Consider the following 26,556-nt stretch of genomic DNA (forward strand, 5'->3'; position numbering starts at 1 on the left):
ATGTGTTCTCAGATGCCAAATGTCACATGATAGGGTCTTTAGCAGGTATACATAAGCGAAAACAGGTCAGTCATAGTAGGGTGCAAAATAGTCTCCCTGGGAAAAAGACATGACATTTCCAAAATGGCATAATGGTCCTAGACACAAGATGTTTTACTTACTTAGTGGGATGTTCTAGAGATGCCATAGTAAAGGTGTACCAAGAGAGGACTTAACAGCTTAACAGTGGTATGCCACTGGCCACTGGTATCAGATGGATCTCAGTGCTCTTCTGCAGTTAGAATAGGCACCGGTGCCTCTGGATACATTCCAGATGTTTCCTAACAAACTTCATGATACAGCTTTCACTAGTGTCATTCGAGCCAAGGTTGTTTATTCACACTATTAAGGTGGTCATAGTATTCTGATATCACAAAATTTCTTGGAATTTGAGCGATAGCAACAACATATATTTTCTGGCTTAGTACAGCAACTAAAGCTATATTTCCCTGACAGTAAATACATGCATAACAGTACAGTTGAAATAATGCAGTTCTGCCATATTCCAAATGATGATTACTTTTCTTTGCTAACCTAAACTACAGTCCATTTTTCTCACTGGCCTGCGATTTAGAGTAGGTGTACAGAAATGTATGCACTATATATAAGCATGGACGGTTGCATTATGATCTTTAGTTCTGTCTCTCCCCATATGTTTCAGTGAGAAAAAAGCCCCACCCATTGTCCATCTCGTTTCATTAAATGTGCATGGTTTGGTAAAATGCATTAAGTGCACCAATGAGCTATCAAGTGGAAAAAATATGGTTCTTTGACTGTGCTGTAAACTTAAAGAAGGCAGTCTGAGACACTTGGTCTGGAATAAGAGGGTGGGTTTACCAAATGAGCAGGGGAGTCTGACTCTGCCTCTGGTCTCTACTGCACAGATTCAGATTGCAAAAGCGACAACATGGCAGGTATTTTTGACATCATTTCTGTAGAATGAAAGGGATTGGAACCAAGGCTTCCATGGTTTTCTAAAGTCATTGGTGTACATTTACTAACTGTAGCCCATCTCTTGTACAATATTTCACATACCCTCTATCCATCCATCATTGGTCAGTTTACATTATAGGACTGATTATTTTTGCAAATAATATATCAGTTGTATATGCTTTGCTCAGTAATTCAGAGCTAAGGAATAAATGGTAAAAAAATTGTCTATGGAACACCACCAGCAAAGTACAATTGAAAATCCACCCTGGGGGCTCAGCCAACAAAACCCTGGGGTGTATTTTTACTTTCTGGACATGGACTTCCAACCTCTGTGTAAGTAACTAGCAGGGCATTACACCTATTGTAAAGTAATATTCATATGTCATTGCAAAAGCTGTTATTGGTGTAAAAATGTTTTTATTTTAAAACGTTTCTAACTCTTGTCCATCCCCTGGTGTCGCAATGCTATTAGCCAATCAGAGTCGATATGTTTGCTTGTATGAATATTCATGAGCAAGAGCCAAAATCCTATGGAATACATTTAAATGCATACACTGACACACTTGTCGTTGTTCTGGGGACTTCTTTTGTAAAGAGAGCCTAATGCTGAAACAGTTGATCTGTTACTGTTCTAAAGGTTTAATTTTTTTTTTTTTTTTTTAGACATATCTTTTTGATCATGAACTCCTGCTTGTCCTCAGGTGTGTATAACTCCAGTCTTCCTGTGGAGTATAACCTGCTGCTGAACGCTGGAACAGAGCGGCCCCTGTTCCGTCCCGCTGGTCAGGACCGGTTTCTGCTGCTGAACGGACTGGACCCGTATACAGTCTACCACATCAGAGTACAGGCCTGCCAAACAGGTACCAGCCAGCATGGGAATCACCTGAGTCACCCACTGTCTTCTTTACTTATTAACAACATTTCTTATTAAATTAATCTAATGTGATTTTTCATTATATTTTATTATATTGATATACATATTTTAGTTTACTTGATTTATTTATTTGTTTGAATTGAAATCTTCAAAACCAATCCGATATTTTATTCTTTAGAAACTGATTAGCTTTAAAATAAGCTGATCTCAATGCCAACTCTACACTAGAAGTTGAAAATACTTTTTCTGACATTCTCTCACATCTAAGAACTATGTTAAAGTAATTTTTATGACTGGAAATAAAGACTGCAAGATCTCCAAGACATCAACTACATCTCTTAAAAGATTATTCTCCCACATGCTTATGGTGGACATTTACAAGAAACTCTGGGAGAAAGGAGCAGAAACAGAAGCAGATTTTGACCACAGTAGCAAAAAAAAATGTTTCACGGCATATCACAGTGTTTTTTATTATTATGATTTTTTTATTTTTTTTGCACAACTAGGCTTTTACAATATGGGTTTGTGACTTACTGTACTGTTAGAGTACATATAATATAAAATACCAAGGCTTTAAATTAAGGCTTGGATTAGTATTGGGTTTACTTTGTCACACAAAATTACACAAGAAATCAGACTTTATTAGCAGAAAAACAGCTGAAGAATATAAACAACAGACCTTCCATAAACACTATTAACATACCTAAGATACTCAAAACATAAATATTTAAATTATTCAGTATTTCTTAAAAGCTCTATTGCAGAAGATAGACACACGTTATTATTATCAATTTACCATATAAGTTATTATTGAAGTCATTAGAGGCATTAAAGTATTTAAGCAGCTGTTTATCAGTTTATCACAATGCCCTTGGTTCTCCAGTTAACATTAATATCATCCTTTAAGCTACAGTATTAATGTATTTAAACAGGGCTATAGTTACTCATATTGTAAGGAGCAGAATCTTCAGGAGTTCTGCTCTCATGTTTCTCCAGGCAGGACAGTGTGAGGCTCCACAGAGCTGAGCTGCCGTTACTACAGTGTGTTAGCTTGTTATGCTAACTGGCTAGCGCTAGCTGTCCTGCACTGCTTGTGTACTTCTTTGGTGGTGCTGTTCTACACAGCGCTCTGCAGCGCCTCTAGTGGTATAGCATTATGTGAAAAATGCTAACCGGTTCTAATTTCCTCTCTGGTATACCAAATAAACCGGTATACTACACAGCACTACACTGAAGGCTAAAGTTGTAATAGACGTGGTGGGTAGGTGGGTGTTTCAGGCTAGGTTTAGGACTGGATTAGATTTGTTCTGCTGTTATCAGCCTGACACTCTTACACATTAATTAAGTAGAGTTGAGTTGTTGATGATTAGACAGATCTGCTTGGTTTAGACAGTCTTTTTGTGATTTACCAAAGAGTGTGTGTGTGTGTGTGTTTCTGCATGTCCTTGTAGAGGGCTGTGGTGTAGGTCCTGGGGTCTCTGTCCGGACGTCTGAAGTAGCCCCCCAGGCTCTGGATCCTCCTGAGCTCAGTGCAGCCGGAGCTGCAGTTATAGAAGTGCGCTGGATTCCTCCACACAAACCCAACGGCCTGATCACCATGTACTTCATATACAGGTAATGTTCTGTTGAGCTGAGTTTATTACATTATATTTTATACATGTCCTTTTCCATGACAAGAAGGGGGGGGGGGGCATCTTTTTCTACTTTGTATTAAAACCTCCAATGTGAATAAGATCAATAACTAGCAAAATCTCATTTTGCCTTTTGATTGGGCTTTAAATTAATGGTATAATATTTTTTTAAATTAAACTGTTAACTACCTCATTGATAACTATTAATAAACAAATACATTCAAAACCATTCATTAGAAAGATACATTTTACCAGGAACAGTGAATAATCAAAATTGTTTAGTCATATTTTTGAGCTTCACATACAGAAGTTGTGCGAAAGGCAAAGGAGTCCTGAGATAATCCAGCCCATGCAGCTCTAATGTTCTTACACAGTTCCTGCAGATTGTGCGGTAGAGGTTTAGGAGTCTTGATAGAGCGTCCAATAGCATCCCACACATTTTCAATCAAGGAAAGTCTAGTGTAGCGGCTGGTCATGATATAGTATCTGCAGATTCTTCAAGGCAAGCTCTTAAGACAGCAGCAGTGTGTGGATGGGCATTGTCCTGTTGAAATCAGAAAAGGCCTTTTATTAATGTAAAGTTGGGCTGTTAAATTGCCTGAAGGCCAAAGGTGATCTGACATCATATAAAATTACACCCCACACAGTGAGGCTTCTGGACATGTGATACGTGACAACAAATCATTGATCTGGCCACTAATCACAGGGCCTCCACACATGGATTCATCTCCACCGAGACAAATACAGACTTATCACTGAATATGACCCATTGCCATCCTGAGTCACTACATGACAGGCTGGCACAACTACCCAATAAGCTTCATTCCTGTCGGTTGATGCCTTCAAGTCTTTTTTGTTTGGTAACAATTGTATTACACATTTTTTTCTTTAACTGTTATATGGTTCTTATTTTAAGTGAGTGTACAGTACTAGTCAAACATTAAAACACACATCTCATCCGTTTTTTTTCTTTATTTCTTTCTTTATTTTATTTTCTACATTGTAGATTAATATTACAGACATGGAAACAATTAAGGGACACATATAAAATTACGTAGTAAACAGTAAAAGTGTTATTCCTTCACATTAATCCCCTGATCTAAACCTGATGAACTGAGATGGTGATTTGAGGTGATTAATTTGGGATGAGCTGGAGCTTCACAGCATGAAGGAAAAGCAGCAGCTATTGTTCAGCACCTCCAGAAACTCTTTCAAGCTGCCGAGAAAACTATTCCAGGTGACTCTCCCACATGAAGACACTGAGAATAAAATACCAAGAGTGCAGATTTGTCCTCAAAGATAAATGTGGTAATTTTAGAAGAATCTAAAGCATAAAACCTATTCTAGTTTATTTAACACTTTTTATTAACTAAAGTATTCTGCGTGTGCTCCTGTATAGCTTTAATATTGTCTTCATTATAATATTTACAATGTAAAAAAAAATCATAAAAAGAAAGAAAATGAATGAGAGGAGGTGTGTCCAAACTTTTGACTGGTACTGTATTTGTGTGCATTCCAGTGCATTTAAGCCTGGCTTACCTGTATCAGCTTTTAACATTAATCAGTAATTACAGCGTGACCTTGAGGTGAGCAGGCTGATCTCAGTTGGTCACACACTTGTCAGCATCTGCTCACGCTTGCAGTGGAGGCGAAATCAGCTATATGCAGAGTGCTTATATGTGGATATCAGAGCGGCAGGAGGGTGAGGGAGCCACAAAGAGAGAGAGAGAGAGAAGTAGAGAGAGAGAAAGAGAGAGAGAGAGAGAGAGAGAGAGAGAGATGGATGCAGTAGTTCTGACGGGCAGCTCTAAATGGAAGCTGACACGGTCCCGCTGACTGTGATTATTCCAGGCACACTCGGAGCCGCTCGAAAGAGCGATATGACACAGGATGCCGTGCCGGGTCCGGCCGGCGCTGAGCGAGGAAAGCTTACACTGACACTGCACAATCACATCAGCGTCAGAGGGCACTGCTGCCACCACTCTGTATAGAGAGTGGAGGAGCAGATCATGAGGGACCTGCTAACTCCATCATTATGCTCTCTCTCTCTCTTTCTCTCTCTCTCTTTCTTTCTTTCTCTCCCTCTCTGACACACATATATGCACACAGTTCCTCCTCCCAGCCAGTTCAAATCAGGTTTATTTAATCAGGTTAATTACTTTACAGTAGCAGCAGGTATACAGGTAGGTGAAAGACGAATGCTTACCATCCCTCATTTTGGTTTGTGATGGTTTGACATGATTTTTTATATCTTCCTTTATAGTCTGAATTACTTTAGTATTCATTTACAATGTAGGAAAACACTGAATATATATATATATATATATATATATATATATATATATATTTTTTTTTTTTTTATTATTATATTAAAGATAACTACTAAGCAAAAACTGTTGAAGAAACTTCAGTTTCTTTTTTTTTTTTAACTTTTTTTTTTTTTTTACATAGTACAATATAATATAATACAAATACAATTCTATACATTCCTTTCTCCAGTATTTTGCATTATTCACATCAATTTTAGGCAGTATATAAAAAGTACAAGATGAATGCAATAAAAAGAAAGATAAATAAATAAATAAATAAATAAATAAAAATCCACTCCTGAGTAGTTCACAGCCACATACACACTGAGCATTCAAAAAGAAATGTACAAATAAGAGATGCACCACAAAGATCAATGGTACCGCTAATACACATAGTAAAATTCCTTATTGTATAATTAGATGCTCAACAGGGCCCCACTGCTTGGTAAAGATCCGTTTTTGAAGCCTTAGTGTATATGTTATTTGTTCCATCTGATAGACATCCCATAGTTTTTGTATCTATAGATTGTATGTTGGGGGGTCTGGGTTCATCCATTTAATTGTAATGCATTTCAAAGCTACTGTAAATAATATTCCAAGTAAATATTTTTTGGACCTCCCGACCACACCATTGGGAATAACTCCCAGTAATGCCACTGTAGGATCTTGTGGGATATCCTGTTGGAACACTTCTTTAAGAGCATCATACACATCCTTCCAAAAAATCTGTAGTTTAGGGCAGAGCCAGAATATGTGAGTGTGATTTCCAGTTTGTGTTCCACAGTGTCTCCAGCACACACTACTATGTGTTGGGCCCATCTTTGATAAAATTGCAGGTGTTCGAAAATATCTAGTGATTACTTTCCACTTGAATTCCCTCCACGTATTTGAATTTGTCACTAAATTTGCCTCTGTACATATTTCCTTCCATGTGTCCTGTGTTATATCTATGTTTATTTCTAATTCCCATCTCTGTTTAATATCTAGATTCATTAACAAGAATAACTGATATAATTTACTTATTATTCGCCCCTCCCTTCCCTTTTGTGACTCAATTAAATATTTTTCTATTAGGCTAGGTTTTAAGAGTTTTTCCCATTCTTTATGTGTAGTTAAGAAATGTCTTAATTGCAGGTATCTAAAAAAGTCTGTTTTTAAGAGATCAAATTCCATTTTTAACTGTTCAAATGTCTTAAGGTTTCCATCACTAAATATTTGATGTATTTCACTTAATCCATGCTCCGACCACTTTTTAAACCCTGCATCCAGACAATTTGGTGTAAACATCTTCATATGTCCAATATTTGTTAAAGATGATATTGTTATGATAAATAGCGTTTGTATTTTTTTCCATATCTTTAGGGTTACTGCTGTCCATTCTCCCATCTCTTTTACAGAAATATCCATAAATGGCAGATTTTTTAGGGGTTCCGGGCACACGCTTTTTTCAATATTAAGCCATCGTGTCCATGTGCTATTCTTAATCCACATTATTAAAGGTTTTATCTGTGCAGCCCAGAAATAATATCTCAAGTTAGGAAGTTTTAGACCACCATCTGACTTAGACAGTTGTAACATTTTAAGCCTAATTCTTGGCCGCTTTCTCTGCCATATGAATTGGGAGATCAGTTTATCCCAATAATCAAATGAGGACTTTGGAATTTCAATAGGCAGCATCTGAAATAAATAAAGTAGTCTGGGCAATATGTTCATACGTATACTTTCAATACGACCTAGCAAAGAGAGAGGAAGTGTAGACCATCGATTCAGGTCATTTTTAATTCTCCGGGTTATTTTCTTATAATTGGCATCATATAAATTTTGCGTGGACATAGGGATATATATACCTAGATACTTAATACCCTCTGTAGGCCATTTAAATCCACTTTGGAAGCAATGCACATTAATGTCCATTGCTTCTGTTTTTTCCACGTTAATTTTGTATCCTGAATAATATCCATACTGCAGAATAAGACTTTTTAAATGTGGTATTGTTGTAGTTGGTTCTGTCAAATAAAGTAGTACGTCATCCGCATATAGAGATAGTTTATGCTCTTCTGTATTTATTGTTATTCCCTTAATATTATTGCTAGCTGTGCCAGTGGCTCAATACTAATAGCGAACAGAAGGGGCGAGAGAGGACAGCCTTGTCTGCATCCACGCTCCAGTGTAAATTTATCTGACCTGTATCCGTTAACTATATTGCCACGATACTCTATCAAAAGCCTTTTGGGCATCTAATGATAAAATTATTGCTTCTTCTCCTAGATTTTTTTGATGGGACATTATATTGAGTAGTCGTCTAATATTATCTCCATAGTATCTTCCAGTAATAAAACCAGTCTGATCTGGGTGGATAATTTTGGGAATTATTTTACTGACCCGTCTGGCCAAGATTCCTGTCAAGATGCGCAAATCTGCATTTAATAACGATATTGGCCTATAGGACTGGCATTCAGTAGGATCTTTGCCCTCTTTATGTATAACCACTATTGTTGCTTCCTTCCAGGAAGGGGCCATTGTCTTTAACTCTAGCGACTGATGATATGCCTTTAATAATAAGGGGGATAAGATATCTTTTTAAGTTTTATAAAACTCATTAATAAATCCATCAGGCCCAGGGCTTTTGTTATTTTTTAGAGTAGAAATTGCTTCCTTGATTTCCCATTCCTCTATTGGTTCATCCAATTCCTCAGCCATTGACTCTGTTAATTCTGTCAGTTCTATGTCTTTTAAAAATGTTTCGATTTGCATATCATCAGAGCAAGTTTCCAAATTTTTGTAAAGAGATTCATAAAACTCTGCAAAGCACTCTGCAATCTTATCCGGCTTTGTGTGGAATCCAGAGTTACTAGATTTTATTTTTTGTACTATATTAGATGATTGCTGTTTTTTAATGTAAATGCCAATAATTTACTTGCTCTGTTACCATATTCATAGTATCGCTGATTAGTAAATCTTAAATTTCCCTCAATCATCTCTGATAATAGACTATTAAGTTCTCTGCGTGCATCTTTAAGAGTTTTAATGAGATCAGGATAAGCATTTCGTTTATGATGTTTCTCCAATTCCCTTATATTTTCCTGCTGCTTGGCACTCATATTTCGTTTCTTAGCAGAAGTATATGAAATAATACGGCCCCTTATGTATGCCTTAGCACAGTCCCACAGTATAAGAGGTGATGTTCCTGGTGTGTTATTAGTATTTAGGTAGAAATTAAGCTCTGCAATAATGAAAGTGGTAAACTCCTTATCATTGAGCAGAGAAGCATTAGGTCTCCACTGTTTAGAGATTGGTCTTTGGCCTAGATCCCACTTAAGTGCCATGGGTGAATGATCAGAAATAGTAAAAGGTAATATTTCTATGTCCACTACTCTATGCAATTCTACTTTTGGGGTGAAGAAATAATCAATTCTGGAATAGGATGAATGTCTACAAGAGTAGTATGTAAAGTCTCTATTTTGTGGATATTTACTTCTCCACACATCCACAAGACCTAGTTCAAGAGATTGATGTCTAAGCATTTTACTCATTTTCTGAAGATGACCTTCCGATTTGGGTTGTTTATCCATATGCTGTGACATAACACAGTTTAGATCCCCTCCCATCATTAAAAGCCCAGAGCTATACTTTATCACATTGCTGAAAGTTACCTTAATAAATTCAGGATCATCCTCATTTGGTATATACATTCATAAGAGATATTTCGGTGCCATCAATCCATCCATTTATCAAAATATATCGCCCCTCTGTATCTTTATGTATGGATGATAGTGTAAAATTAACTTGCCTATGAATTAGAATAGATACACCCCTTTTTCTTCCCGTCTTATGTGATGAATAATATACTTTGTCTGCCCAGGATTTTTTAGGCTTATCATGTTCACTATCAGATAGGTGAGTTTCCTGTAAAAATGCTATTTGGCAGTTTGCTTGTTTAGAACTGATTTAGAATTTTCTTCCTTTTTATAGGACTATGAAGACCTTTAACATTATAGGTTATAATTTTAATTGAGTCCATTAACTATTGTTTACAGTCTGTACTTGATGGGAATATATAACTGTTAGTATGGTTTTGTAGCTGAACTTATGCATGGGAGGATAAAATAAAAAGAAAGAAAAGAAAAAAGGGGAGTGAATCATACAAAATCTGCTCAACATGAATATACTGTATACTCTTGGCTTCAACTTAAGTACTTGGATAAAGGAATTATATGTTAACCTTATTGCCCTTATTATTAACGCAGGATCCTGGGGGAACATTAGGATCAGCAAAACTATAACAAGAAAACAGTGTAAGCCTGAGCTCACGGTCACACTGAACAAGAGGTTGGGACCTAGTCCCGGGCCGCAAAAGTAACACGCGGCAAAGAATACAGTCTAGATATTATTTGACTGTATTGGTTGTGTGCTAAGATACAAAGATTCAGCACTATTCAGGTCTCCACAGAACCTTCGCATTTTTAAACAAACAGACACAATGGCATATAGCAGTAAACACTGCTCAGAAAATATATCCAGTTGTTAATGTATAAGGCTTTATGCGTCCAATTACAAGGTTAGGAAAATAATATAAGTACGATAAAATGAAAGGATGGCGCATAGTATTAAGCTTACCCACAGTTGAAAATAGCGTCCATAAATATAAATGTACGTGCACAAGATTTAAAAGTCATGCCCACAGCTGGAATACAACTGCCTTCCAGGTGGAATAATTATACGTCAGGGTTTCTGTGCACATATGTTTATTCCTACCGAAACCGGCAAAAATAGTAAAATGTTACTTTTCCGTCTCAGGGATGATGTTCTTCTGCACATATTCCAAGGCTTCTGTAGCATCCAGGAATTCCTTTTCCTCATTTCTGTATGTAATGCGGAGTCTTCTTTAAGAAGTTTGGAGACGGCCACGGGAGAGCTTGACTCCGGTTGTTCATCCACGCCGACTATCCGAATATTGCCCCTTCTCATCCTGCCCTCCAAATCCTCATTCTTTTCTTTGAGCTTTTCAACTTGACTCTGAAGGCAGGTTACCGCAGTTTGTAGCGAGGTTACCTCGTCCGACCATGTGGATAGCCCTCCCGCCATATCCGTAAAGTCCATCTTCATGCGATCCACTTCAGAACGGATTGCGGCCGCGCTACTGCTGATTTCCAATCTCACAGCTTGTATCTCACTTTTCAGAGAGTTAAAATCCTCAGCAAATGCTCGCTTTAGTTCTTCTTTTATTATCTTAGAGATATCTTCTCTCAAAGAGGACAGGATATCAGACTTGATCGCTTCGGCCATCATACCTGAGGCTTCAGTTTCAGTCTGTGAGGGCGAGGCTGGGCTTGAACTACCTTGAGTGCTGCGCGTCGCAGGAGGTGTAGGCCTCGACGGAGTGTAGCTGTATTTCCGAAGTTTTGCCGCCATTCATGTGCATTTTTCACCCTAAATCAGGTCTTGGACGCCTTAATGTTGTTTTAACTGGATATTAGGTCAGTTTTAATGTTGGTAAAGCCATTAAAATTCGAAGTTCTGCAGGAGCACCAAAACATGCGTCTCACTCCATATCCTGCTCACTAGCGCCCCCCGAAACTTCAGTTTCTAATGAACATTACCTTAGACAGACCTGTGGACTCTCCCCAAGACCGAGACTAGACTGATTCCAACTGAGATTGAGACGGAGACAGAGACTGACTGCTCATTTATGGTTTTGAGGCTGAGATTAGACTTAAGTACTACACCACTATTAAGCTTTTAAATGTTAATGTGTTAATGTAAAAAATCTTATGAACTGATGTGAGATCCTCTCACTGATTAAAACACAACGTTTTGTGTAAAGGCGGACTCACACCAGATGCGTGAGTGCTGCGTTTGCTCTCCGGCGCGGCAGTGGAGCTGATACGTTTCAATTCTAGTCAATCCTTGAATCCTTGAATCCTTGAATCTGTGTGCTTTCACCGGTTTCAGCTGCACTGTGTTCCGGCTCTATCACAGCTGTGGGGTTCTGGAGCCTCCGGAGAAGAGCACAAGGCGGATAAAGACTTAAAAAACAAAATGATTGAATTAATTACTGTATTATCACTGTCATTAATATTATTTATATTATTATATTCCTTCATTCAAACACTTATATTCAAACACTTCAAAATGGTAGAATGAATTTGTTTAGTTTAGTTTATCCCCAGTTGAGTATATTAATCAATACTGTACTTGTATCAGCAGGTCAGCATCAAGTTGTTCTACTATCCTTCAGAATGGAAACTTTTCCTTTTATAGAAACACATCCTGTCAGTGACGTGCAGACACTATGGCCCATTGTGCTTGGGCAACTGCCCTTTTGCCGTCCTTGGCTGATATTGCCCTTCCGAGGGAGTGGAAAAAATAATATAGGCAAATATGATTTCATATTTCAACAAGATTTTCTTTATAATTCGTAATTTTGATTGAAGTTTCGTAAAACAAAGTTTTCAGAGTCAATCATTCAGATTCAGACACCTCGAGAGATAGGCGAAAAGGAGGGGCGCGGGCGTAGCGGGGGACACGCAGCACGCTTCATTAGAAAAAAAAAACGCAGCACACGGCGGAGCGACGCTTCAGCCGACTAGCAGAGGAGTTTGAAGATGCCGTGGGAGTAGAGCGACTGCGCTGAAGGTGAGCTTGAAATGTAGCCTTCACAGTATTACAAGACATGATCACAATCAACTTCTCTAAAATCCGATGTCATCGAGTTTAGGACGTTTAGTGATCCTAAATAATCTGACAGCCACCTACTGTGCCACGTGCCGACAGCCAGCTAGCTTGCAGTCAGCGTTTTACATGGCTCAGGTTGTTTTGTGGGAGGCTAAAAAACTAGTACAAAACTAGTTACATGCAGCTGATAACATTTCATTTTTTCAAGCAAGTTGAATGAGGGACATACAGAACTATTCGAATTTTTCACATGCACGTTGTGTTAATTCAGAAAATTCTAAATACACACGGAAAAGAGACGAATACAGGATAGAGAGAAACTTTTTTTTTTTTTGGCCTTTCTTCAGGTTAGAGCAACTGCCCTTCAAGATTCCTGTGCACGTCCCTGCATCCTGTTATATCTCACGATTTTCTGAGATCTTGTGTTCCCTGTCCGGCACCACAAACGCAACCGGTGAGTGTTGACGGATGGCAGAGGCCGTTCTGCAACGCTCACGCATCTGGTAAAAATCTGCCTTAACAGTTCTCCAGTGTATCAGAAACTATCCCAGTAAAACTCACCACGCCCAGTTCATTTATAATTCAACATTTGAAGGACAAATAACAGATCCCTGTGGGGACGGCCCAAAGTCAACACGGGATAAACGGATGGATCTGTGTATAATGTAATGTTGATCTGGGGTATTACTATAAACAGGCGCGGTGACAAACCCAGTCTTTTAAAGCCGCGGTGGATCGGGCGACCCCTCGACGGGGCGAGTGTTCATATCGTATTTGTCTGCATTTATCCGATCCCAAATCGGGGCTCAAATCAAATCCGGCCACGAGCGCTCTAAACACCGGGGCCTCTGCGGGTATGCTAATGATATTTCCTCAAGATTTACGCTGGCGTCGGATTCACTGACCTCGCATATGGATGACATTGGTCAACACGCCGTGCTGCCCTTGACTAAAGCCCTCACGCTAGCAGACTCACGTCGGGAGAGGAGAATAGGAATGGTTTACGGTCACCTGAAAACCAAGAGAGGAAAAGACCCAGCATGCATTGGAAAGAATAGTCTTAGCGTGACTTGGAAGTGTTTTTACTGGATAGGATGTGTCTTTTAAAAGGTGAAAATTCAAATACTGCCAAACATTCATATATATTCCTGGCATGATAGTGTTTTAGCACTCTGAGATTTATTTAAATGTATTTATTTAATAGTTTATTTAACAGGGACAGTGTTCATTAATTAACATTACTGTAAATGCACCAGAATTAGCCTAAAGGCTGTCCCTGGACAGATCTTGAAATTGTCTACCTAAAAACAACATGAAGATTACAATGAACAATGCAAATATAAAAGAGCAATAAAACAGATATATCACAGTGTATAAGTTTGCTAAAATACAGCTGTAGCTGAAAAGACAATATATCTAAAGCAGTGGCGATTGCTCTAAGAAAGCCGCGGCTTTCCTCTCACTCATTCCCGCAGCTTCACAGCGCTGCTTTAAACAGTGCACAGAGCTCAATAGCGGAGCAAAGCGAGACGAGTCATTGGATAAATGCTGGGCTTTGTCCCGGCCATCGGACGCTCAGCGTCTCTGGGGGTCTATGGAGCAGTGGGCTGGCCTCGGCCGGCCCGGACGCGCAGCTTCTGCATGATGATTGGATGATCTGTCTGAGGCGGAGTCCCTTTTTGATTGACAGCGAAATAAGCGAATCAGCGTTCTTTTAGTGTAAAACTCCGTGATAGGAGTTGAACCTGAGACTTTCCTAATCCTTATAAGCGACATTTTCTTTGATAAAAACGACTAATATTGTATTATCATTAAAAAGAATTTAAATAATTTAAATTAATAAAGGGATTATTCAAGGAAATTAAAACTGTCCAAAAAGGAACTAAATTTACCTGCATTTTGTCCTTTACCAACTTTAAAGATTTTGCGTAATGTTTTTTTTTTACTGATCATTTTATGTTTATTCATGTCATAGCGTCTTTTTATGTAATTGTTTAATGTAAAGAATGGGTACCTTTTGTGTAGTGAAAACTTGAAAATAATGCCTTTTGTTTACAAAAAAAAAAAAAAAACATCTCAGGGAGAGTAGAATTTTTGTAGAAATAAAACTACATATGTTAAGATGTAGGCCAAAATTGAGCTTCCCCTCCTTGAAAGACCAGCATCCACCACTGATCTAAAGATACTTTTCCCAAGGGGGAAGTGAAAGAAAAAAAACTGTAAATATACTACTTCTTAACCTATCAATATAAAGGTTGGTTGCTTGATTTTAATTTTTCACTTTTTTTTTTTTTGCATTGTACTGGTGCTGAGCAATGACAGATTTGCATCTGTCTAACAATCTGTCTGTCTATTGTCTGTGTACTTATTATTGCACATTACATGTACAAAGCAATGAAAAGAAGTGGTTGTGATTGCATTTGACGACAAGAGCATTATTGTGGTCAATATATTCGATAACTTCCCAGCTTATCCCAGCTTTTTTGTCACATCACAAGAGTACAGGTGTATAGATGAGTGAAAAAACTTGAGTGCAATTTCACACTCAATATTTACAACATAGAGTGGAATAAGTAATAAAATAGAAAATACACAATTAACTTAAACAATATACATAAACAATAACTTACACTAAATACATATGGTATTGCACGATGCAAGGTATAATATGACTGAATATATAGATACAGCTCTGGAAAAAAATAAATGACCAGTTTCTGAATCAGTTTCTCTGATTTTGCTATATATAGGTACATGTTTTAGTAAAATTAACATTGTTGTTTTATTCTATTAACTACGGATAACATTTCTCCCAAATTCCAAATATAAATATTGTCATTTAGAGCATTTATTTGCAGAAAATGAGAAATGGCTGAAATAACAAAAAATATGCAGAGCTTTCAGACCTCAAATAATGCAAAGGAAACAAGTTTTAAGAGTTCAGAAATCAATATTTGGTGGAATAACCCTGTTTTTTAATCACAGTTTTTATTCATCTTGACATGTTCTCCTCCACCAGTCTTACACACTGCTTTTGGATAACATATCCCACTCCTGGTACAAAAATACAAGCTGTTCAGCTTGGTTTGACCTCTTGATTATATTCCAGCGGTTTTCGATTTGTGGAATTTAATGAAACCCATCACTTTTAAGTGGTCTCTCATTTTCCAGAGCTGTATATCAATTTTTTTAAATAATTATATAGAAAAAATCATTATCTGTCTAAATTGATCTAATAAAGTCTAATAAAGGCTAAATTGTATTTAGCATGTTGAGAAATCTTACCTTATTTGATATTAGGTCCAAATTGTATGACATATTTAAATTTGTATAGTAAGAATATTTACATCTCCAAATGATTGTGGACACACTTTCTGAATAAATTAATTAATTTACCTATTTTAAGCTGCACCCAGTCCCGTTGTGTGTTCCTGTGTAAAAAGTTCTAAATGATCTCAGAAATGCGTTCTGTATTCTGTTTTGTATCCTGTAATCTATTATTCCAGGCACGTGCGGTTCAGCTTTGTGTATTTGTGTATTTATGTGTGTGGCTGTGTGGCCGCTGTTCACCGCTGTGTGCTGTAGTTTAGACGCACTGTGTACGCTCCTGCTCTCCCCCGCCGCTCACTGTTTGTCTTGATTTGAATGCGCTGGGCAGGATTAGGGAGTGGCGGGACGAGTGGGGCCGGCAGGGGCCACATTAGCTGAGCCCAATGTCATTTCCTGCAGCAGCATGGAGGCCCTGCTTCTAATGTGGGGGAATTAACGAAGCTTGCCCTGCACAGAGCCCAGCGCCATGCCCCTGCCCTCACCCCCGCCTCCGTCTGCCTCGCCTCCGCCCACGAGTCAAGTGCCGTACTCTCAACCTGAGCAGTGATTTCAGTAGAGCTGTCTTTGACTGAAGAATTTCCAGGCCTGATTTGCAACCACAAGTATCATCCTATGCCTGCAAAAAAATGACTAATTCTCTATTGTTTAAGTAACAATACAGCTTTTAAACATTGAGTATAACAACAGAGCATTTAAATTTTAAATCACTTTGCTTTGCTTCTAAAAAACTAATCCCTGTCATATGCAGTACATTGTTCTGTCAAAAGTGTACACTGTATTTTTCACACTATAAGGCTATTGATTTGACTATCAGTAAACGTCTATTTTCTTACATAAGGCGCACTGGATTATAAGTCACATTTTAAGAGACACTATAAGGAACTTTTAATTCAACAGGTCTCACTGCTGGGTGGTGGGGGAGTAGCTAACTAAGTTAAGTAAAGTTTAGCTAAGTAAACAAAACTGTAATAAAAAAAACACAGATTTCTCTCCTGAAAACTGAAAACCAAATTTCTCCAGCACTAAAGGTGGAGCATTAGCTTTAGTGCCGCCCGACAGTACTACACCAAGAACACTGAGTGTTCCGGTAAGCCAGGACGATATCAGCTAGCGATTCGTCCCACGTACCGTAGCTATACCGTACCGGCCTATAGTACTCACCTCTGAATGGGGAAAGAGCTAGCGCAGTTAGTGGGTAATGTTAATGCTGCTCCAGCAGTGCTAGTCGGGGTTAGGAGCAGCCTACAGGCTGATAATACTCACATCTGAACAAGAAATAGCGGTTAGAGGCTAATGCTAATGCTACTCCAGCCAGAGTGGATTTACTGCTCCTTAATACCTGACTGGTAAAATTCATACATAAGGTGCACCGGATTAAAAGGCGCTCTGAAGATTTTTGGGAAAATTAAATGATTTTAAGTGCTTCTTATAGTGCGAAAGTGACATCCATAACATTCTTAATCAATAGGGATTTCCAGCCATCAGACTATCAGATGGAGAAGCGTAATTCATCACTGTAGAGAACACGCTCCACTGATCTAGAGTCCTAGAGTAAGGCTTGAATGGAGCTACTCGGCCATGGAAACTGATTCCATGAGTCTTTCCACACTCTACTGTTTTTAAACAAATCTGAAGCTACATGACGTTTGGAGGTGTGTAGTGATGTGGTGACTCTATGCAAGAGCAAGTTGTGAGTTGTTCCCAGTTGCTTTCACTGTGTTATAATATCACTGACAGTTGACTGGAGAATTGGAGTATTTAGTAGTGAAAGAAATTTCATAACTGGACTTGTTGCACAGGTGCTGCATTCTATCACAGTATCACACTGGAGTTCACTGGGCTCCTGAGAAAGGCCCATTCTTTCTCTAATGTTTTTAGAAGCAGTCTGTATGCCTAGATGCTTGGTTTTATATACCTGTGACCATAGGTTAGATTCAGGAATGCCTAAATTAATATAATCTACACAGGTAACAGGGCAATATAATAAAATATCCTGCTTCAGACAGATAAGGGAAGTCATAGAATAATTTAATATTCTCATTCTAAGTGAAGGAACTACATTAAGCTGAATATTGTTTTTAAGACACCAGTAAAAATATGAAAAAACTACTCTAATTAGAGAGAATCTCTGAATTCCTGTTGGTTGTCTTGTACAAACTGTACTGAATAGGGTGTTGTTAACAGATCTTTGAGGACATTCTGTGTGTCTTATGTGTTATTCTTTCCTGTTCTGAAAATAAAGAATGTGACCCATTTCTAAAGGTTTGTTTATTTTTATTGCATATTTATGAAGAGTCTGTAACAATCATCTCTCCTTCCTCTCTCATACAGACGGCCGTTAGGAACTCAGGAGGAGCTCCTGGTGTTTATCTGGACCGAGGGTCCTCTGGAGTTCATTGACGCGTCCGACTCCCTCCAGCCTTTCACTGAGTATGAGTACAGAGTCACCGCCCACAACTCACAGGGCTCCATCTCCAGCTCCTGGGCCTCCACCCTCACTCTAGAGGCGGAGCCACAGGGTATGGGTGTGCCCATAGCGTGGCCCACCAGTGCCTACTCAGTGCTGCTGAACTGGACCGAGCCCAGTAAGCCCAACGGACTGATCTCCAAGTACAGAATAGTGTACCAGAAACAGCCCAGAGACCCCACCCTCAACTCCACCCCTGTCACAGCGCTCACAGTGCCGGTAAGGTGCTTTTATTTTAGATTTTCATGATATAGTATATTAATTCACTGTTAAGAGATTTTTATTTGCTTTGTTTTGTTTTAAAAGCTATGTAAACTTGTCAGTATCAATTTATGCCGACCCAGCAGTAAGCAGCCGATTAGATTAAACTAAAAGTTTTATATTTCCCACACTAAAAGTCAGAATTAAAACCTTTTTTCAAGTATTTCAAGTTTTCAAGTACCTACACCTGAAGCACCATAGAAACTGTGTTACATTTACTTTAGAGAAACATCTAAATCTGATAACATTGTGCAATATTCAGGCTGGGCCCCTCAGTGAACCAGCCTGTGGGCAGTGTTGGCACTTTTGGATTGACTAATTGGCTAGTATGCTGACATGCCAAATGTTATGGGACATGGAACTAGTATTATGTCCTGTGATTTTTGCCCCTTTTGTCCCACTATCAGCCCTCACTCCAACTCCCATAATTCTCTCTGTGCCTGGCTATGAGCACACTGGCCAGTGTTCAGCCTTACTGGCATGATAGCACCTCTCAGCTTATACATGTGTAGGCGTTCATGGTCAATTTACATTGTGGGCAGTATGTAGATTGATCATGGAGTGTTACATCACTTTACATTGTGAGGTGCTATCTTGTGAGTGAGGTTGAACAGTGGCCAGTGTATTCATAGCCAGGCAATATTCATTATTGGAGTTGGAGTGAGGTCTAGTGAGAGTAGTGTGCCAGCAGTGTCCTGTGGACAGTGTCATGAGGGCAGCGCCCTGTGGGTAATGTCACAATACATTGCATTACATTATACTGTATTTAGTGGACGCTTTTATGCAAAGTGACTTACAAATAGTGAGGTACATAAGCAAGAGAGAACATTAAAGTCCAAGGCAAAACATTTTAGGCATAAAGTTATCCAAAAGCAGTGTGTAAGACTGGTGGAGGAGAACATGCCCAGATTAATAAAAAAACATGATTAAAAAGCAGGGTTATTCCACCAAATACTGATTTCTTAACTCTTAAAACTTTTCTAAATGCTTTAAACAATTTTTTTTTTATTTGGAATTTGGGAGAAATGTTGTCAGTAGTTTATAGAATAAAACAACAATGTTCATTTTACTCAAACATAAACATATACATAGCAAAATCAGAGAAACTGATTCAGAAACTGAAGTGGTCTCTTAATTTTGCTGTACATGAGACTCTAGCCATGCTCTTCCCCTCATCATCTTAATGAGCTACTTGAGTCTAACTTGAGAATAATACAGATTGATTGTTACTCCGTATATTGACCTGATTACACTGATGCAGGAGAACTGGCTGAACATCCACCTGGCCACTGATCCAAGAACTCAGTGCTCTTTTTATGCTGGAATGGCTCCTCTGGAATTGATATGGACGCATTTATAACTCAATTTGGAGAGAAAGAGTTAGATGCAATCCTCTGTATGCTCTCTGCAGTGCTGCAGCGCTGTTTCTTCTGGTGACCTTTGTTTGCTGGTCATAATTTATATCAAATGTAAATGGTGGCCTTTAACCTGATTCATTTGAATTAAACTTCGGTCACAATCATTTATCAGTGACGTTATTCTCCCTCCCATTTCACAGCAACACTGCTAGCTCTGTTCCGAGGAGATTATTCACAATGTGCTCTGCTTTTATTTCCCCAAAGGTGTTGTGTGTGTGTGTGTGTTGAGTGAGTGTATGTGTGTGTGTATGTGTGTGTGTGTGTGTGTGTGTGTGTGTGTGTGTGTGTGTGTGTGTGTGTGTTTGTGTTTGTGAGTTCAGAGCACAGCAGATGTGTCCAGCTGGGCTTCAACATCTGTTTAATGTATGCCTCCTCGCTCTTCTCTCATCCATATAGCTCAACTCAAATAATGGTAGAAATTTGACACAACAAATTATTTTACGGTAATATTTAAGCAAGTGAAATATGTACTTAATATAAGAATTCTCAATAAGTCTAAACCAGGGACTGCTGTTTAGTGACTGGTTGGTTTGTTGAATGTTATCAACTCAGTGAGTTGCCTTTCTAGGTGTTGTACCGAGGTTGGACAGTGAAACTGAAACAACTGTCATTTTAGTGTGGGAGGTTTCATGGCTAAAATAGAGCAGCCTGGTGGCCAATCTTCATTAATTGCACATTGCACCAGTAAGAGCAGAGTGTGCAGGTTTAATTAGCAGAGTAAGAGCACAGTTTTGCTCAAAATATTTCAATGCATACAAAATTATGGGTGACATACCAGAGTTCAAAAGAGAACAAATTGTTGGTGCACGTCTTGCTGGTGCATCTGTGACCAAGACAGCAAGTCTTTGTGATGCATCAAGAGCCACGGTATCCAGGGTAATACCAGTCAGCATACCAGCAAGAAGGACCAACCACTTCCAACAGGATTAACTGTGGACGCTGTAATAGGAAGCTGTTTGAAAGGGATGTTCGGGTGCTAACCCGGATTGTATCCAAAAAACATAAAACCACGGCTGAACCCAAATCACAGCAGAATTTAATGTGCACCTCAACTCTCCTGTTTCCACCAGAACTGTCCGTCGCCACAATAAATTATTGTGGTCTAAAACCAGGTGTTTCAGTTTCATTGTTCAACCCCTGTACAGTTACAGTTACAGTAGATACAGGAATCACCAGTGTATTCTGTTGTACCCATACTGCTGCATGATGCATCTGCACACCAAGCAGAGACAGATTTTGGCACAACACCACTTCTTTTTCTATTGTTTAATATCTAACAAAAGCCTGCCACAATTCCCTTTAACTGATCTGAAAGTCTAAAACCTCTTAATACAGTGGGGTTTTTTTTACACTGCAAACAAATAGTTTCAGTGTCAGTAGACCAAATATTTGTCTTTTGTCCAGGATGTGGTTTGTGGCACCTTGCTATTTTGGTTTGGAACCAACTTAAAAGCATGACTGACATCAAATAACACAATAACACAGACTATAAACATTTTGTAGCATCTAAAAGTCTTTTTTGGGTGATATTTCTGCTCTGCTTTGTTGACATCTATCCACATATATCACATATATCAGGGAACTGTGAGGGCAGAACCTTACCTTCAGCCCCTTGACGTAGCCCATTGTGGATTTTGAGGTGTGTTTATAATCATTATTTTTTACGCTCATTTTCTTTTCATATTCATTTTTTTTACAGATATTGAGAGATTTGTTTTCTTTTAAAAATTGATGTTATTTAATTGAATTACTATTTTTCTTCTACTAGTGAAACATTCCTTGTGTCACAGGCTGCAACACATCCCCAAAGCATGATTCATTCACCCCCATGCTTAACAGTTGGAGAGTTGTACTTTTCATTACATTTTACTGAATCTTTGTGCTCATTATAGCTAAAATAAATTTTGCGTTGAGAATGCAGGATAGATTTTATTGGACTTTTATTTATTTTATTTGTGCAGATCTCGCTGTGCATTGTTTTTTACTCTAAAACTGTAAAATATGTTTCTTGCTTAAATAACGTTTTGTGAAAGAATCTTTTTTTAGTTTTGTTGTTCAATCAATTCATTTCATACTCGCTTCATTAATCACTATATCGTAAATGTTGACCAGGCATGCTCAAACTTTTCTCATGTTTATTAATCTGTCCAAAAAAAAAAGATGAAAATATTTTATTCCATAAACAGTTCATTTTAATTTATATGCCATCAGCTGTTTACCAAACACTGTACTGTAAATGGCTTCTGGGGACAACTGAGGATTTCAAATTCTGTAAAAATAAATTAAAAGCTAAAAGAAAAATACTCTTATAGGGCTTTTAAAATGACAGATATGATATGCTGCCTTCCAATCTTGATTTTTGCAGCCTGGTGAGAATATGCAAACTGCAGCTTGTGAAGGCCACAATTCCAGCTCAGTATGTTTACAGCCTGCGATGCTGTAAATCTCCAGATCAAATAAAATATCAGAACATCTATCTCAGCGCCACCGCTCTCATATTTAAACCAGTCCTGAAGCCTCACACACCTATAAACTCACCGCAGTTAATTCACGACATTCTACTGTTGGTTCCGGTGGAAAATAGCACTGTGTCTGCTCTCTGCTGCAGACACTACGAAAAAGATAGAAAAAAAAATCCACACAGAAGAATTAATACAGCAGAACAGGTGTGGAGGAAAATAGACAGAACAAAATACATTTAATAAACAAGTAATAGAGGAAAACTCCCCTAAAAAGAGCTTCAAATTAAGTCTTTATTAAATTGTTTTTCATTCTCCTGTAAAGTTGCTTCTTATATTGTGAGGATGTACGTATTATCAGCTCAAAGCAATTTATACTTATACAACAAATCATACAGATACCACAGCAACCCACACAGATACCACAGCAACCCATGCAGATACCACAGCAACCCACACACATAACCCAGCAACCCAGCAGATACTACAACAGCCTATACAGATACCAGAGCAACCCCTGCAGATACTACAGCAACCCGAGCAGATGCGCTTATGATGTTCAGGCACACAAATCTGTTCATGCACGTGTGGGCATGCATCTCAACAGTTCTGATTTAAGAAATAAATCAGATTTGCCTGCAGTCTGAACACAGCTTTAGTGCAGTTTTCTACATTTGTCCAAAATGTTTGTTGTGTTTGTTTATTTGAATGGATTCTAATGACCTAACTCTAAAGAACAAAAACAGGAAGATAAGCTATCTGGCTACTAGATATCTTATATTTCAAGAAACACAATCAGAATATGTGAGTATGTGAGTTAGCAGCTCTGCACAGCCCGAGTTCGGTCTCAGCCAGGCTAAGCCCCTGCTCATGGCACCGTGATGGGGGAAGAATCCAGGTCCCACTGAGGGGCTCCTCTTCCCCCACCAGGCTCCAGAGAGATGCCGGCCCGATAGACAAATTAATTATTTGGGTAGCAATTAATGAACGTCATGCGAGCTAAGCCTTTTATCAGCGCTGCCTCTCTTCTTCTGTGGGAGTAATTTACAGCCGCGGCACTATTCTTGGCAGTCCTTTCCGGTTTTTCTTGACCTCCAGAAGTCGGCGTTGGTTTGGTGGGTGAATGTGTGACGTCAGGTAGTTTGCTGTTAATCAGCTCATAATTAATTTTCCACGATGTCCTTAGCCCTCTTGAGTTATGACCCTGACCTGGTAATGGGAACCGCTGATTTATCATCTTGTGTTTTGTCTTTTTTTTTCTGTTTTTTTTTTTTCTCTTAATTTTTCAGCACAACTTGAAATTAAAAGAAGTCTTGTGTCACCTTTTGTTTCTTAAATTATGTAGTGATTTTAACTGCAAAGAAATGAAACTTAAAAAAAGAATGCCGTCCTTGAATCAGTCCCAGGCCTGTTTGTGTCTTCATCTTTATTAAATTCTGAGTTGAATATTCATTCAGAGGTAAGAATAATAACATGTTTTTATGTAGTGGGAGATTAAAAGGTCAGGAAGGTGCTGTTTGAGTCTCTCAGACTGGTACAGATTGTGTAGCTGGGTACACTGTTTTCATTAACTTTTACTCCTCCTCTTTAAATGATCTGTTTGATGTGCAAAAATATGTGCATAGTTAGCTTGTTAGACTATTTTCAATCTAAGATTTAACTTGAAATGCATGTTAAAACTTTTCAGGCTAGCGTACATAAAAAAGCACCTTTGGGTCATGATCAGGATACCATGTCTGCAGCAGAGTTGTTTAAATTTCATATAAATACTGTTTTGTACACATTTTTGTACATTTTATACTTTTTTTGTTGTGTCTAGTGCATTGTCTGTAATGCTGCCATACTAGTTATGATGAATCATTCTTATGTGCTTATTTAGTGCTTATTTTACACATTTTTGAAAGTACAGTACCAGTCAAACTTTTGGACAAACTAAGGGCCGAAAAGCACAGTATTCTGATCCAAGTATTGTCCAAGAATAAGTTAGTATATAAGTAGTGTAGCACAAGTTTGCTATGATTTCCAGTCAGTATTATCAGTTGAGCGTCTTTGGGTGACGTGTTCCTTTAAGCAGTGATATATTGTCTTAGCCGTGGGCTTTCTCCTGCCTCTCTGCTGCAGTCTTAATGCGACACCTGCCACAGGGAAATTGGAGCGTGGTTATTAGCACAATTTCTCAGGGCTACATTTATAATCCATTGATCCTGCCGGATCTTTTTTGGACACTGGCTTTGTGCTAGATCAGCTGTCCCGCCCGCCGTGTCGATTCTTGGCCTGCAGTAGCATGTCGTATTGATTTCGCTGTAACCAACTGTTGAGCGGCTACAGGTTGATTCTCTCTCGTTGAGTTAACATGGATTTATTTTTTTATGATTGAGTGAGAAGGTATTCCCGGACGGATTTTCACTTCATGCTTCTTGTTTGTCTCTGTGTTTTTTGCTGGGTATTCACTCTGAAACATGTTTAGATCTCATGAGCCACAAATTATTGAGCTTTTTATTAAAAAAAAATATATATATATAATGGTGGTATATTTTAACTTACTGCCCAAGAGGCATGAGTGTAAAATAGTGTATTGAAGTATTGAAATAAGACGTCCAGTAAGCTAAGGGCTCTGGTTGCTATGCCCTTCCACAGTGCTATGGGCTGCAGTGAGGATCACCAGTTTGAATCCCAGGTCATGCTGCCTGAAGCCATCAGCACCCGGAGTCTGAGAGAGCACAGTTGGTTGTTTGTCTTGGTGGGTACTGTAGGTGGCACTTTCTCCCCTCATCACTTCTAATGTTATGTTAGTCAGCACAGGCGTTTGTCAGCTGATGTATCAGAGCTGGGGGTCCAGTGCTTTCCTCCAAGTGTGCAGGTTAACAAGTGATGCTGCAACAGTGGCAGCATGTATCAGTGGGAGTGTATGCTAGCCCTCACCCTCCTAGTGCTGGGGGAGGTCTAAGAAGTGGGTGATATTGACCTTCCATATTGAGGAGAAACTAAGAAATAAATTATAGAAAAATGGACCTTAAATTTTGGTTCAAAGATTTGAACCAAACCCATATATATGTATACATATAAAATCATCATCTAAAATTAAGGGGTTTGCTGTAGATGAAATAGTAATATATGTTGTATTTAATGGTTGACTGGCTGGCCACTGAGTTGTAGGCTATAAGACCAAGTTACCATTTTCTTTTAAATTCAGAAAGTCAAATTAAGTGTGGTAATGTATGAGCTCTGAGTGGTCCAGCAGGCTAAGCAATGCCATTACGATCAGGAGATCGCCGATTCGAATCCTGTTTGTGTAGCTTGCCATCAGCTACCGGAGCCCTTAAAGAGCACAATTGGCCTTGCTCTCTCGGGGTGGGTAGATGGCGCTCTTTCCCCACATCACTCTAAAGGGCAATATCAATCAGCACAAGACATCTGATGCTAAGCTGATGTATCAGAACCGAGTTGCTGCGCTTTCCTCCGAGTGCGCTGTGATGCTTCTTGCCAATTTAGCAGCATTTCGAAAAGAGGCAGTGGCTGACTTCACATCTATTGGAGGAGGCATGTGCTAGTCTTCACCCTCCTGGTGTTGGGGCATCACTAGTGTTAGTGTTGGGTTGGTAATTGGCCATGAACAGTAAATTGGGGAGAAGATGGGAACAATTTTGAAATAAAATTATATAAAATAAGAGTGGTAATGTGCTAAAGATGGAATATGTGTTTTAACTTCAACAGGAGTCCAGTTTAAATCTCTAAACAAATCATTTTTGTACGAAACTGTACATTAAAAGTGATTTTTAACCAGAAAGACACTGATGTTCCAGCCAGTAGATTTCAGTCAGTTTGGAACAGATTCGTAAGGATGTAGTGTAAACAGTATTTGTGTTGGAAGACTCTGGGTGGGTACAGGCGCAGAATGTGCTGGACTGGGCCGTGAGCAGGCGGGCAGCAGAGCAGATGGTATAATGTTGGGTAATGCCTCTCCGTAATGTTGAGTGGCGCCGCAGCATCAGGAAGAGACACGTGGGCGAGCGAGCCCCATCTGAAACCTCACTCGCTGCCTAGCTTTTTTTTTTTTTTTGAGCGTTGTTGTTGAAGTTGAGGGGTGTGGGTGTGTGTGGATGTTGGTGTGGGTGTGTGGGTGTGTGTGGGGGGGGGGGGGCTGCTATTGATCCCTGGCT

At 38.9% G+C, this 26,556-nt stretch overlaps 1 protein-coding gene across 1 annotated transcript in view; it reads left to right on the forward strand.

Annotated features, from left to right (window-relative positions):
• ush2a (Usher syndrome 2A (autosomal recessive, mild)) overlaps positions 1-26,556 on the forward strand; it is a 440,168-nt gene that overhangs the window by 367,850 nt on the left and 45,762 nt on the right. The window contains exons 59-61 of the mRNA XM_049464244.1: positions 1,674-1,832; positions 3,298-3,460; positions 18,123-18,477. Coding sequence (XP_049320201.1) covers positions 1,674-1,832; positions 3,298-3,460; positions 18,123-18,477 — 677 coding nt within the window. The remainder of the gene's footprint in view (positions 1-1,673; positions 1,833-3,297; positions 3,461-18,122; positions 18,478-26,556) is intronic.

The sequence above is a fragment of the Astyanax mexicanus genome, chromosome 14, assembly GCF_023375975.1.
Source record: "Astyanax mexicanus isolate ESR-SI-001 chromosome 14, AstMex3_surface, whole genome shotgun sequence".
NCBI lineage: Eukaryota > Metazoa > Chordata > Actinopteri > Characiformes > Acestrorhamphidae > Astyanax > Astyanax mexicanus.